General features: G+C 40.7%; 1 protein-coding gene across 1 annotated transcript in view; it reads left to right on the top strand.

Moving 5' to 3' along the window:
- Positions 1-15,479, top strand: part of LOC149827267 (uncharacterized) — a 32,414-nt gene extending 16,935 nt beyond the window's left edge. Inside the window, exons 6-13 of the mRNA XM_090018483.1 lie at positions 4,302-4,867; positions 7,251-8,355; positions 8,442-8,777; positions 9,693-10,615; positions 11,674-12,769; positions 12,987-13,268; positions 13,613-14,860; positions 14,993-15,479. Coding sequence (XP_089874609.1) covers positions 4,302-4,867; positions 7,251-8,355; positions 8,442-8,777; positions 9,693-10,615; positions 11,674-12,769; positions 12,987-13,268; positions 13,613-14,809 — 5,505 coding nt within the window. The 3' untranslated portion in view covers positions 14,810-14,860; positions 14,993-15,479. The remainder of the gene's footprint in view (positions 1-4,301; positions 4,868-7,250; positions 8,356-8,441; positions 8,778-9,692; positions 10,616-11,673; positions 12,770-12,986; positions 13,269-13,612; positions 14,861-14,992) is intronic.
- Positions 15,480-15,807: the final 328 nt, after the last annotated feature.

Genomic DNA, 15,807 nt, shown 5'->3' with positions numbered 1-15,807 from the left:
ATATATTAATTTGTTCTACACATTACACTTAATATATATCATCATGAATCCTCATCCCCCCAAATACATGGGGTCAGCTTTACGAGTCCTATTTCTCTATTGTTGTCTATCTAGAGCTAAAACTTTGGTCATTTTGAAATCTTTTATATCACATCTAACGGTTTATTTTCAGGTCTTTAGTGTGGCCCTCCACATTTCCTTGACTTTTAACATTATTTGACTTTTAACATTATTTGAATTGGTCGTTCCAGACATCAACATCTCACCCTTAATTCGATCTCTTACAGTGAGTTTGGGTTTGAACCTAGGTTTGGGTTACTTGGGATAGGTAAAAAACAGGTTAGGTTCAAAACAAGTTTGAGTCCGACATGTTTTCGGAAAAAAATGATTTCTCTTAATTGGTTGAATAGAAATAGTTGATTTTTTACATGCAACTTCTAGACATATGAGAAAAAACACTGTAAAAATTATAAAACTAAACATGTTAATGTTTGAGAGAATTAGATTCGTGATTAGGGAATTTGGAATGGGCTGGTGAGGGTTTTAGGCCTGACAGGTTCAGGTAGAAATTTAATATCTAGTTGAGTTTTTTTAAGGTAACTTGGGTACATATAGGGAAAACTTTACAACATGCAAAATATGTTGGGTTTTGAAACCAGTTTTAGTTTAAGGGTTGCAAACATAGGTTTGGGTTGAGGCTAAGGAGAAGTTGAGTTACTAGGTCTCATACGGGGGTCCTTGGGAAGGTCTTCTATAGGGCTGATGATCATTTGAATGCAGAATGATAAAAAAGTTTGGCCCCAATCGAGCTTGGGTTCCCCTTTCTCTTGGCTTGGGCCAAAAAACAAAAGTTAGACTAAGGAGGATATGAACTTGATGCAGAAAGATTGCAACATAAGAGAAGGAACCCTTAGAGGGGGTGTAAACTAGAAATAGAGAGTAGAGAAGAGAAAAACGATTTTGAGAGAAAAAAGAAGCAAAAAGTAATTATATTTCTTGATATCTCAAAGCACAAAACAAAGGGTTTATATAGAGTGTAAAGAGGTAGTAAGAAAATGGGAGAGGAGTACCAACATTCGGCATAGTGGACACAGTACTCGTAGTCATTGGGGTTGCAACATTCGATGCTCAATGACCTTGACGGGGTGAAACTTGTTGTCCCTCCACCGACACATCACCCCCGTCCCAACCTCGAGTGGCATTGCAGCAACCTTCCTATGTTGCACCCCACCATTTTTTGCCTCCACTGCTCCTCCATCGGTGGGGGCGGTGCTTGCTGCCTCCTCCCTCGTCGGCTTCCTGTTGTAGGAAACTTCGCCACTGCCTCTCTTAGAAGAACGGGGGAGACGAAGAAGCAACGAGAGGAGAGGACACTGGCAAGGTCGAGTGGATGCGAGGAGGAAGAGGTGCTTGAGTGGGTGAGAGTGAGGGCGCCTCTTCTAGTAGGAAACACTGTGATAGGAAAGACTCCACAACCCAATACATATTCAAATTGGACCAAGCCAATACACAAACCAGTTTGGCACCCAAACCAATTTTTACGAGAACCAATGCAAAGCTAGACCCGTTGAGACCTGACCCACCATTAAAACCTGTTCAAATTTAGAACCTATTTCACACTCATTTCAATGTATTTTCCATCTCCAATGGGTTTCATATTTTCAATGACAACTTATGTTGTGGGAAAATCACAATTCTAAGGAATAATGTTGTATGATTCATCGATTTTGATTTCTTTGAATATGAAATGACTTTTATGTATTTTATTATAACAAGGGGTGTCAACGGGTCAGGTTAAAAGGACATGACCGGAACCAAACCCTATAGGGTCCCGGTATGGTGATAAATAATAATACCTAATTAAGACCCAGGGCTGGACCTGAAGGTCCGATTAATGCATGGACATGGGTATAATTTGTGAAATTTTATACCAGACTCATACCCGACCCAAGTTTTGATCAAGACCCGCGGATTTTCAATGTAAAAATGTTAAAAAAAATATGGTTTTCCCTTCATGTAGTTCTTATCGGATTCGGGTATGATTTTTCTTATAGTAGACCCAATTAAACCCGAGTCCATACCCAAAACCGGGTCCAACTCTGGTACCACCTGGGTCCCAACCAAATCGGACGGTTGACACCCCTAATTATAACACGACTTGATTGATTGATTTCGAAATAATATTTTGTTTTATATGATTGATTTGTGAAATAATATTTTGTTTTATATTAAGATTTTTGGCATACTTTAAGATAATTAATAAGCTTCTCAATTTAAGTGCCTATAATAAATGTTGTTAGCATAACATTTTCTTAAAATTTGACTAGGGTGTAATTGGGTCGGACTAGACATATGGTGAAACCCAAACCCGTCACACTCAGTCTGGTTATACCCGAACATGTTAAACCATATGGGTTTTCATTTTTTGAAAGATATCCAGACCTGAACCAAAATGGGCCGGGTCTGGATCTATAGCCAATTAAAAAATGTGTCGATTAGATGTCTGACTCAAAACATCCCTGAACCCGCTAACTTATAAGGGTTCATGATTTCCATCCTCGGACAAGAATTAGATTGGGCTGGGCTTGAGTTTAACTTTTAGACCCAATTTGAAATCTGATCTAACACGACCTGACCCGAACGTGACCAAATCACAGCTCTAGTCCCATTAGAAGTTAGACCAAGCAAAGCGATAATTATTACACAACCACCCACTAATGAATGTTGATTAGGGGATACTGGCCCATAACATGTGACTAGGGGGGACCAACCTGATGCACTCGTCCTTCCCTACTATATAAGCAATGTGTATCTAATAGATGAGAATAAAGTCAGACATGATTACTTCAGACGATCACTATCATAATTGGTACTAATGACTTTTGAATTTGGACCCACTTAAGCCTTCGGAAAGCTGAATTTAACATAGTGTTATGTCAATGGATAAACATGGTTTTGGTTGACAGCAGATCTGGTCCAAACCCAATACATATCCCAACTGAACCAAACCAAAACACAAATCCGTTTGGCACCCAAACCAGTGTTTTGGAGAACCAACCCAAACCCATACCCGTTGAGACCTGACCCACCATTAAAACCTGTTCAAATCTAGAACCTATTTCACACTCATTTCAATGTATTTTGCATCTCCAATGGGTTTCATATTCTATGTAATAATGTTGGATGATTCATTGATTTTGATTTCTTTTGAATATGAAATGACTTTTATATATTTTATTATAAATAGGGGTGTCAACGGGTCAGGTTTACAAGGACCCAACCCAAACCAAATCTTATAGGGTCTGGGTATGGTGATAAATAATAATACCCAATTAAGACCTGGGTCTAGACCCGAAGGTCCGATTAATGCATGAACCCGCGTATAGTTTGTGAAATTTTATACCAGATTCATACCCGACCCGAGTTTTGATCAAGAGCCGCAAATTTTCAATGTAAAAATGATAAAAATCGATAACATACTCTCAAGTCTATGAATGCTTTGACAAGACAAATTGCTTTTGGGGTCCAGACCAGTAAAGGAAGCAAACAGCAACTTGCAAGGCAAACAGCTTCTTCGTCATCTCTCGCGTTTCTTGTCTTTGCTTTTTACTGAATTAATCGGTGACTTGACTTGAAATATGATAACTAGAAATTTGGGCATTTCCAACACTTTTTTTTCAAATCTAAGCATAACCATGACCATGTGGATGTGCTTGACATACTTTAAGATGGTTAATAAGCTTCTCAATTTAAGTGCCTATAATAAATGCTGTTAGCATAATTAACATTTTCTTAAAATTTGACTAGGGTGTAATTGGGTCTGCCTAGACATATGGTGAAACCCAAACCCGTCACACTCAATCTGGTTATACCCGAACATGTTAAACCATATGGGTTGGCATTTTTTGAAAGATATCCAGACCTGAACCAAAATGGAATGAGTCGATTAGATGTCTGACTCAAAACATACCTGAACCCGCTAACTTATAAGGGTTCATGATTTCCAGCCCCGGACAAGAATTAGATTGGGCTGGGCTTGAGTTTAACTTTTAGACCCAATTTGAAATCTGATCTAACACGACCTGACCAAATCACAGACCTAGTCCCATTAGAAGGTAGACCAAGCAAAGGGATAATTATTACACAACCACCCACTTGCACATCGTTATACTCTCATTTAAAGGACCACCCACTTGCACGGAATGGGCGTCTGCTGCCGACAACATCATCAAGATGAACGGCATCCAAAAGCTAGCCAAAAGGATGGACCCCACTTAGATGGATACCACAATAATTTGTAGCAAGGGCTAAAAACAGAGAGAAGAGGTCTCATTGTAAGCGAGAATCACCAAAGGAAGAAAGCAATGAGTAGCAGCCAATTGAAGGCGTCTGCCTCCTCTTCCTCACCATCATCCTCGTCCGGGTTTGAGTGGGATGTGTTCCTCAGCTTCAGTGGGGAAGACACACGCAAGACTTTCACCGATCATCTCTACACTCGACTGAGAGACGCAGGCATCAGGACGTTCAGGGACACGGAGGGATTGGAGAAGGGAGAGCGGATCGAGATGCTGATGGAAAAGATCAGGTGTTCCAAGGTGCTCATAGCCATCTTCTCCATGTCCTACGCCCGATCTAGATGGTGTTTGATGGAGATCACTGAGATTGTAAAGTGCGGTCGTTTGCTCCTTCCCATCTTTTTCCATGTCGATCCTGGCAACGTTCGGGAGCAAGAAGGCCCTTTTAAAGCAGCATTCAGAGATCACGAGGAGAACAATAAGTTGGACAAGAAGACCGTGGGAGAATGGAGGGAAGCGTTGAAGACAGCAGGGGGGTTTTCTGGGTTCAATATTGATACCATGGCAGATGGGTATGTTATCTCTCTCTCTCTCTCTCTCTCTCTCTCTCTCTCTCTCTCTCTCTCTCTCTCTCTGTGTGTGTGTGTGTGTGTGGTGTGTGTGTGTGTGGGGGGGGCGGGGGCGGGGGGGGCTGGACCTGGATCCAGGACAGTAACGTTAGAATTGTTGCATACTTTTCAGTTTCAAAAGGACTACATAGGAAACCAAAATTATCACATTCTTTCGTATGGGTTATATAATTAAACTTATGTTTATCACTGATAAACAATTCGAGCAAACCAAAAAATGGTGATCACAGTTCATTCTCAAGATCTCTTCATACCACACTGTCTTTTTGCAGGCACAAACAATCTTTTCTTGCCTTCTATTGCTTTGACATGCAAATGTGAAAAAACCTATCGAAATAAATGCTTGTTCGCCTTTCCCCACCACACCACGCAAAGATCTGGTCTTCGTCCCTTGTACCTTCATCTTCCTCAACTGGTGGCGTTGGTGAAGCTCCTTGATCCCAAGTTGTTGACGTAGGTGTTTAATACGGATAGTATTCTATGTGATCCTGTTTGACATGAATACACTATGGGAGACCATGACTCATGGGAGTCACAGGGCACTAGCCTCCCACTACAAGCTTCTCTTAGAAGGGGCTTGGTTGCTTGATAAAAAAAACCTAGGGGTGTCCTTTTTCTTCTCAATTGGGTTGCTTGACGAGAACAACCTTTTGTCGGCGCTGGTGGGGATCACTCATCGACGACAGAGTGTCATCGTGGGGTGGCCTTCGCCGGCTGGACCATCGATGTTGATGGTGGTCGGGCGTTGTGGGGGTGGTTTTCGGTTTTTGAACATTCAGATTTTTTATCAGGTAACTGTTCCTGTGCTGGTCGGGTCTGGACACGAACCTGATCTGGCCAGTGGCTCAATCCGAAACCTGATCCATGTGGATCAGGTATTGGATATGTTCCTGGGGCCGACCTCATCTGGACTCGTTGTTGTGTGGGTCGAACTCGTACTCGGTGAATCGGATCTGACCCGAACCCATTTGTGGTTTCGGGTTTGGTTCTGATCCGGACTGGAAAAACTCGGATCCAATTGTGTTTCGAGTTTGGGTCAGACCGGGACAGACCAGTCCGTGGTTCAAATCTGACCTGGGTCCGGGTCTGGACCGGTTCAGGTTCCTATACCCGCCCTGGGTCCTATTGCATTAATTAATGCTCACTGTCTCTTCCTAAATTCATACTGTTGGCATTAACGTCTGCACGCCCAAGACTTTTTACTTTTCCGAAGTAATGCATTTTGCCTTTTAAGTTTACTTTGGCTTTAGTGCCATTCATTGGTTATAAAGTTATGATTTGAAATCCATGTGTTTGCTTGGATTCGGTTAACTAAAGGGTTTATGGGGCCTATAGGCGGGTCACGGGCTTGAGCAATCAACTTGATTGATGTACGGCCAGACCCGACCCGCTAGCTATAGGCTTGGATCGTCGGCAGTTTAAAACATTGTTGGGTTACATGGGCTTTGGTGAACCCTTAATCGCCCTGATGTGCACCCACATGTTTGACAAACAGTTTATGTCATGGGTAGGAGTGTCAACGGGTCGGGTTTACACGGACCAAATGCTTTAGGATCCGGGTATGGTGACAAATAAGAAGACTCGGGTTTGGACCTGAAGGTCTGATTAATACATGGATCTCGATATAGTTTGTGAAATTTTATACGGGCCTGACCCGAGTTCTGATTGCGACCTGCAAATTTTCAATGTAAAATGATAAAAAATATTATTTTATCGGGTATGGCCCCGATCTGGTTCATGTAGTTCTTAACGGGTTGAGGTATAGTTTCTCTTATAGTAGACTTGATTAGACAGGACCCGATACCATACTTGAAAATCTGGTCCATGTCTGGTTCTACCAACCTAACCCATTGACAGCTAGTCATGGGGATTCTCATAAATAGAGATGACAGTGGACCAGGGCAGGGCGGGGGACGAGGTCTCCACTCCCGCCCCGTTTCAAAATCCTGCCCTCCATCCCTGCACGGGTTTCTTATTTTAGCCACCATAGCCTCCCCGTTTCATGTCCTTCATTCCTGGTCCAAACTGTGCGAGGTAGGGTGGGGCCTTATTTTCCCTCAGTCCATCGCTATCCTTAAAGAAGGATTGGGGACAGGGAAGAGGCCGGGCGGGGGAAGGGGTAAGTACCTACCCGCACGGGTTTTGAATCTTTTGATTTTAACCTCTATCACCGTTTCATGTCCTCTATCCCATGTCCAAAAGGGGGTGAGGTGGGGGCGGAGCCCTGTTTCTACATCGCTACTCATAAAACATGAATCATTTTTATTTTCAAAAAGAAAAAGAAGGAAAGATACTGTCTCAAATTTCATGTGAATGAACTCTGCAGGCACGAGGCAAAGCTGATTCAAGAGGTCGTTGGAAGGGTTCTTAATGAAATAAACAGGCTCCCTCTCGAGGTGGCCAGTTACCCTGTTGGACTGGATTCCAGAGTGGAAGATATCTTAAAGATGTTGGAAATGGAAGATAAGGAGGTTCAATTAATGGTTGGCATCCACGGCATGGGCGGCATCGGCAAGACCACTCTTGCAAAGGCTGTTTACAATGAGATATTTCTCAAATTTGAAGGCAGCATTTTCATTTCAGATGTGAAGAATGCAGCAAAAAAGGACGATGGGCTCGCTTCACTGCAGAAGCAGATGCTACTTGATATCTTAAACGACAAAGAAACTATTGTACGAGATGTTAGTGCAGGAAAACCCTTGATAAAAGAGAGGCTTGGTCGTAAGAACGTTCTCATCGTTCTTGATGATGTGGATAACACCGACCAACTTGAGGCGTTGGCTGAAAGAAAAGATTGGTTTGGTCCAGGTAGTCGAATCATAATCACAACAAGGGACATGCATATATTAACAGCGGCGAGCCGTTTGTATGACAGAGAAATCTACAAGGTTAAAGAATTGAGCCATGATCAATCGCTTGAGCTCTTCTGCTACCACGCTTTCCAGACAAGTCAGCCAAAAGAAGGATATGCAGATCTCTCGAAGAAAGTTGTGACGCTTGCAGGCAAGTTACCCCTGGCTCTTAAGGTTTTGGGAAAATATTTATCTGACAAGAACGGTGTGGAGTTGTGGGATGACGCTATAAAACAACTGAACACATGTCCTCATGATGATATTATCGGGATATTGAAAATAAGCTTTAATGGACTTAACAAAGATGAACAACGTGTATTTTTGGACCTAGCGTGCATATTCAACATAATAGATCAAAGTTGTGCAGAGTACGTATGGACAGCCTGTGGATTTTTTCCAAAAATTCTAGTCAACAACCTCGTGAATAAGGCTCTAATAAACGTCAATAAAAAGGGTGAGCTAGAAATGCATGATCTGCTTCAAGATATGGGGAAACATATTGTTTCAAAAGAAGATCTTTGGAGAAATACCAGGTTGTGGAAGTATAATGACATTGTTGATGTTACGGATAACCTCATAGTAAGTACCAGTGCTGCACACTTTTGTTTCATCAATTTATCTTTATTGATTCTCAACTTTATTTTACTTCTTACGTTTGTCATCAGGAATGCAAGAAGGTAGAAGGCATCTCCATTGTTTTCAATGAGGAAAAAGCAAATTGTTTAAGTGCACAGGCTTTTGCAAACATGTCTAATCTTAGACTACTTCGTATCAATCACGCTAACTTCAAGAATGATCTTTACCGCAATCTACCTATGCAACTAAAATGGTTGGAGTGGAAGGGCCGCAATCTACCTATGCAACTAAAATGGTTGGAGTGGAAGGGTTGTCCTCTCAAGTCAATACCACATGGCTTTAATTTGGAGAAGATTGTTGTCCTTGACATGTCCAATAGTAAGATTGTTCGGGTGAGCAGCAAACAGCGTTTGTGTAGAAAAAAGGTAAGCAACCACATGTGCCTTGTATGCTTTTCCTCTGGGAAATTTTCAAATATGTTTAGTTCTTGCACGCACGAAAAGTTTGAGAGTTTACTAATTCACACCAAAGTTTTTACTTGGGTTAATCAAATTCCCCCAATCATGAATTTACGTTGGGTTTATTTTAAGTTAACACTAACTCATATTTTAAAGATATCAATTACCATTGTAACTTGTGAGATGAATTATTAATTTACCTTGATCTACAAGTCCTGAAAAAAGTTTGACCGTTGGACTGTGCTCAAAATGTATTTAATATAAAAAATTTATTAACTCTTGACCTCCTCAATACAAAACAAATTATATTAACCAGTACACTAAATAATTAGTCATTGGCAATTTTTTAAAGACAGGCACAATTGCTCATATGTCAAGGGTTGGTAAGGTTTTGTGCGTTGTATCGAATTACCATCGAATCCTTTGAGTTTTGGCCTTGCGACCGTACTCCTAACTCTAACATAAAACCTTTGAGTTTTGTGCGTTGGAGAGTGTTAAGATGGTGGAAGGGTGCATTTGTCCTAACATTTTGAAACGTGGAAAATGTAAGGACGAATTTGTAAAATGTAATTATGATTATGAAAAATTAAATAAGGTAGAGATATTTTTTGGGTATAGTACATTACGGAGGGACGACTACAAAAGAACTCTTGAAAGGTAGGATATAGGAAACTTCTTCTGAAGAGGCTGCATCGATTCTTTTTGTCATTTGTTTATGTTCCTTTTCTTTTTTAAAGTGATACGTTGTCACTTTTTGTCATTTCCTTTTCATAAAAAAAAATTCAGGGTAGCTTATGTGCGTAAGCTACAAAAATAAACATGCTTTCCATTTGAATATTTTTTGTCATGCTTTCCTTATCAAAAGTGGATAACGGTTGACAGGTCTTCGAAGAATTGAAAATCCTCAATCTCAAAGGCTGCACACATCTTGTTAGTATTCCTGATGTTGTTGCCAATGCTCACCAACTGCAGAAGTTGGTACTTGATGGTTGTTATAAGTTGGCTAAAGTTGATGAATCAATTAGCCAATTGACAAAGTTGGTTTCCTTGAGCATGAGACGCTGTGAAGCACTGAAGGAACTGCCCAACGGTATTTGTTTGTTGAACTCTCTTCAATCCCTTGTCCTTGAATATTGCTCTGAGCTTGCAACTTTGCCAGATAAGTTAGGAGGCCTAGAATCACTGATTGAGCTGGATTTAAGGGGAACAAAAATAGAAAGAATTCCAGATTCCGTTGGATATTTGAGCAACCTTGAGACACTGGATGTTAGAGATTGCAAGTCACTCGTTGCATTACCTTCACTTAGCAATTGCAAGAGTCTAAAACTGCATTTAAACAGAAACTCTTCTACACATGATGGTCGGTTCAAGTTTGACGTATTTATCAGTAGTGTGAGAAGGGAAGATTCATGCAAGCACTTTGTCGACGATTTGTGCAGAGAACTGAAAAAAAATCACAAAAGTGTTTTTATAGATGATGAATCAAACAAAGGTGAGCAGATGGGTAAGCTATTTACAGTTATCCAAGAGTCAAGAGTCTTTATTACTGTCTTCTCAAAGCACTATGCGGAGGCAAAACGGCGTCTTATGGAGTACGCCAAAATGGTTGAGTGTGGGAGGCTGATCATCCCCATATTCTTTGACATTGATCCCGACTCTGTCAAGCGTCAAAGAGAGTCATTCGAAAAAGCATTCCAGAAGCATGAAGAAGACAAAGATTTGGAAGAGGAAACGGTGACGCAGTGGAGAGAAGCATTGAGAAAAGTAGAGGTCGAGGGCCATTGTGTGAATTCCGAGGCAGATGAGTATGCAAAGTTCCCTCTCTCTCTCTCTTGGGATTTTTTGAAATTCCTGCCACGTAGAAGTTTTCTACGATGTTTTATGCTTCAATGCCAATGAATTGAATGTTTTCTTTTAAAAAAAAAGTTTTCAAAGATGAATGGGATGAATGTCAGTGTCTGGAACCTAGACATGGGTGATGAGTCTGATGACCCTTTATAATTACATTTCATAAACCTAAACCTATTGAAGAAAGAAGTTTGCCCTTAGTGACCTGTTACAGTTGGAGGCTTGTTTCATATCCATAGTTGCTTGTAGGGCTGTCAACAGATCGAATATGGATCAGCTTTTTACCAATAGTCACAAATCTCTGAAAATCTGGCAATATTTTAAAGAAAAACTAGGCTTAATTTCTTGGTTTCCATGCACCCGTCTTTATGTTTAATTTAGTCCGACTGATCAATTTTTAACAAGGTTGTTACTGTTTTTAGAATTGTGCACCTAATTACAAGACTGCTTTGACACTTGACTCATAACTCAAAAATGGGTTTTTATAGATCCAACAATGTAGATGGAACCAGGTGGTGGATTAAGTGCCGAATGCCAAATCCCCATTTAAAACAATTTTAGGGGATTTGGCATCCCATGTAAAGCACTTGAAAAACAACATAATGCTGATTTTCAACATCACCTAATCCAAAACCACGTTTACAATTTTTTTTTTTTTAAGACGGGGAACCCTCACCGAGAACTGGGTCACTTAATGAGCCCATCCCCTGCGAAGTAAAGCCCGGGAGGGGTCACGGATACCCGAGCCCTTACCGGTCGAACCCACATGCAGTTAAAGGCACTCACACACAACCAGTGGAAGTTGGAACGTGGGAGGAAGGGGTCAGCACACTCCTTCAGTCCAAGCCTGCTGCCACTCAGGCGCGACCCAAGTGGGTGTAAAACCACGTTTACAAATTGTACCTTGCATCATTAACATCGGCATCCGCCATATATTGTTTTTGCGTGAACTGCTTGTCAGGCACGAGGTAAAGCTAAGCCGTAATGTTATTCTCCTTTTATGTGATTAATACAGCAAGAATATGGCAGAGATGATCCAAGTCATTGTGAGGAGGGTACTTAATAATGTTGATGTCCCTATCCGTATTGGAATTGAATCTAAAGTTGAGGAAGTGTTGAAGCTGTTGGACATTAAATCCAGAAAAGTTCTTATGGTTGGAATATGTGGCATGGCAGGTATAGGAAAAACAACTATTGCAAAAGCTGTTTATGACAGAATATCTCATACGTTTGAAGGCTGTAGCTTCATCCCAGATATTCGGGAAATTTCTTTAAAAGCTGATGGACTCATCTCTCTGCAACGGCAGCTCCTTCGTGACCTTTCCGGAGATGATGGTTCAATAAGTGGGATTGAACAAGGGATCTCAGTGATAAGAACAAGAATTCTTTGTAGAAGAGTGCTTGTTATACTTGATGATTTGGATAGCCGGCAAGAGCTGGATGCGTTGGCAGGGAAGGATGATTGGTTTTCTCCTGGAAGTAGGATCATAGCCGTCACGAGAGATCGAGACGTATTACGTTCGCATATATGTCAAGACAGCATGATTTATGAGGCCAAAGAACTGAACGATTTTCAGTCGCTTCAGTTCTTCAGTCACCAAGCTTTTAGGGAAGGACAATTAACAAAGGAGTTGATTGAATTGTCTAACAAAGTTCTGCAAGGTGCGGGTGGGCTCCCCTTAGCTATTGAAGTACTTGGAACTTTGTTTTCGAAAACTAGAATTGCAGAGGGATGGGAGGCCAAGCTGCAAAAGTTGAAGTTAAATCAAAAGCCAGATATTTTTACAAGTCTGGAGGTCGTTGGCTACAATGGATTGGATCCGGAGGAGCAGAGAATATTCTTGGATATCGCATGTTTCGAGCAGGTTGGAAAGCGTGCAGAATATGCACGTCATGTGTGGCGTAGTTGTCGCTTATCTCCTGACATAGGAATTCATGTGCTCTCGATTAAGGGCTTCATGAAGATGAATGACAGGAATGGGTTTGAGATTTACGATCTATTCCGGGAGCTGGGGAGACGTATTGTTATTGAAGAAGACCGTTTGGAGCCCGGAAACCGCAGCAGGCTATGGAACGAAGAAGAAATACAGGCCGTGTTGCAAAATAACAAGGTAAGTTCAAACCTTTGTTTTATATTATATTTTGATTATGGTGATGATGATTTTATAATGTCTCGTTGACCTATGTCTAAAAATGAAGGACGAATTTGCCTTGACGGTGCAAAAGCCAGGGGTGAATTTGGGATTCAATATAATCCAGGATGCATTTGTGATTAACTTATAAGGTAGGGTTGATTTTGGAAAAAAAAATTTACTTTTATTTTTGCAGGGAACAATTAATACCCGAGCCATCTCACTCAATTTGGAAGAGGGACGCCAGGCATGTATTAGAACAGAGGGTTTCAAGCCAATGCCTAATCTTACAATGCTTTTTATCAGTTATGCAAACTTGCAAGGCCCATTTGAATTTCTCCCTCGGAATCTAAAATGGCTGCAATGGAGAGGTTGTCCTTTAGAATCTCTGCCATGTGTTGATGCCTTTTTTCTTAGCAAACTTATTGTTTTGGACCTATCGAAGAGCAGAATAAGACGAGTGTGGAATGGGAAAAAGGTAAGGGGTATTGAGAACTCTCATTTATATTGATTTTTTCATGGTTAAAATTTTTGGGAATTTCGATTTAGGGGGCAACTTTTTTGCAATTCTGAAAATCTGCCTAACTTTTTTGAATTTCCTAATATGGCCACATTTTTTCCCAAAGCTGCCAAATGGGTCGCTTCTGGATTTCCATCTATAGTAACAGTAATTCTCTCTGTGGCGCAGTTTTCTAAAAACCTGAGCCCATATCAAGTAATTCAAAAACATGAGGCCCGTTTTTGAAATTAGGGGCAAAAGTTGTGCTGTGAATGAATTTTTCTTTAAATTTTTCTTATGGGTGCAAAATAATTGTTTGGCAGGTGCTTCACCGTTTGAAAGTTCTTGATCTAAACGGTTGTGATCATCTCACCGCGACTCCTGACTTTTCCACATGCCCAATGCTAGAAAGGCTCGATCTTGAAGGGTGTAAGGAACTGACAATACTTCCAGAATCTATTGGAAGATTGCAGTCATTGGAAAAGCTGAATCTTGAAGGATGCATTTCGTTAAAACAGATCCCTCATAACTTGGGAAGGCTCAAGAGCCTCCGCTGGTTATCCTTAGAAGGGTGTAAGGAACTGACAATACTTCCAGAATCTATTGGAAGATTGGGGTATTTGGAAAAGCTGAATCTTGATTATACTTCATTAAGCACGATTCCCAGTTCCATAGGAGTCCTATGGTTGCTCGATCATCTATCATTAAAGGGGTCAAGTTTATTGAGAGAATTACCAGAAGCAATTGGAGGTTTGACGTCTTTGCGAAAGCTAATCCTTGATGGTACTTCATTGAGGACATTACCTGATTCCATTGGAAGATTGCAGTCATTGGAAAAGCTGAATCTTGATTATACTTCATTAAGCACGATTCCCAGTTCCATAGGATACCTACAGAACCTCGATCATCTATCATTAAAGGGGTCAAGTTTATTGAGAGAATTACCAGAAGCAATTGGAGGTTTGACGTCTTTGCGAAAGCTAATCCTTGATGGTACTTCATTGAGGACATTACCTGATTCCATTGGAAGATTGCAGTCATTGGAAAAGCTGAATCTTGATTATACTTCATTAAGCACGATTCCCAGTTCCATAGGATACCTACAGAACCTCGATCATCTATCATTAAAGGGGTCAAGTTTATTGAGAGAATTACCAGATGCAATTGGATGTTTGACATCTTTGCGAACGCTAATCCTTGATGGTACTTCATTGAGGACATTACCTTATTCCATTTGGAACTTGAGGAGACTTCAGCACCTCTCTCTAGATGGTTGTGAATTATTGGAAGAACTGCCATCTTCTGTGGGAGGCTTGTATTCCTTACAAGGGCTCATCCTTGACCGAACTCCGATTGTGCAATTGCCTAGTTCTTTCGAGAACCTAAGGAGCCTCCATCTGCTGTCTCTAAGGTGGTGTGTGTCTCTGGAAGGTCTACCAGATGCCATTGGAAGATTGAAGTCGTTAAAACTTGTGCTTGATGGCACTTCATTTGAAAATTCCCATTTCACTGGAAACTGAAGCAGTTTTGATGGCTGCCTTTTCTGCCCTGCCATTCATCCGTAGAAATAGGTGGATTTCCCTACTACTTATTCAATTCAGGAAAGAGTTTTTTTTTTTTTTTGTGTCCTAAAAAAACTGCTAATAATGAGACCCTTCAACAGAATCAACATCGAAAAGCTAATCCTAAATCGATGACTGCAGGATCCAGATCTGATTGTAGCTTCACAGGAATCCAGGAACTCTGCATAACGGATTTACAGATAACTTGAGCCCACCGTGGACCTTCTTCATTGAATCTGATCAAACAGTAGGAACGTGTTTTGCAGTGCTTAAATTGAGGGACCAAGGACGTGTGTCAAGTTTGCGGTTAAAGAGCACACCTGCAGTTGTTTTAGGGGAAATAGAAGTGGTGCATTTGGCTTTTTCTGGAAGTGATTTTGCTTATCCTCGATCTTTTGCAGGAAATTCAGGCGATCTTGGCACTGCATGCGGTTACTGTGAAATAAGCAATAATTTCACTTCACACTAATATTTGTGGATTTTTTGGAGGAAGATTATGTTAGAATAAAATCATCTGTGGCTTATGGGAACAATGCATTTTTTCTGTTGTGTAAAGTCATGGAGAGTTATGGCCATCAATTCTATGTTTTTTATCCGTTGTGAGAATCCAATATAATGTTATTGATATGTTACATTGTTTTTCTTTGAATAGTAATGGGGATGATTAGCATCGTATTGTTAAAAACATTTAATAATGTGCATTAGGAGTGTCTCAGATGTAGATTGACCATATCATATCTTTGCAGTAATATAATAAATTACGTCATGAAATGTTCCACATTGGTTTGTCGATTGGTTTCTTCATCACATTAATCCATAGAATATTTCTTAGACAACATAAGCATAATAGGATTTCTTTTTTGCCATGTAAAGATCGGTTCTACAACTTTCATTATATTGCTTGTGGCAGAAGGCAGTTATCAAGGCTTCAAATTTACCTACAGTTGCGCTAAGAT

The sequence above is a fragment of the Nuphar pumila genome, chromosome 10, assembly GCF_984573655.1.
Source record: "Nuphar pumila chromosome 10, dmNupPumi1.hap1.1, whole genome shotgun sequence".
Taxonomy (NCBI): domain Eukaryota; kingdom Viridiplantae; phylum Streptophyta; class Magnoliopsida; order Nymphaeales; family Nymphaeaceae; genus Nuphar; species Nuphar pumila.
This window is presented reverse-complemented; position numbering and strand designations above follow the sequence as displayed.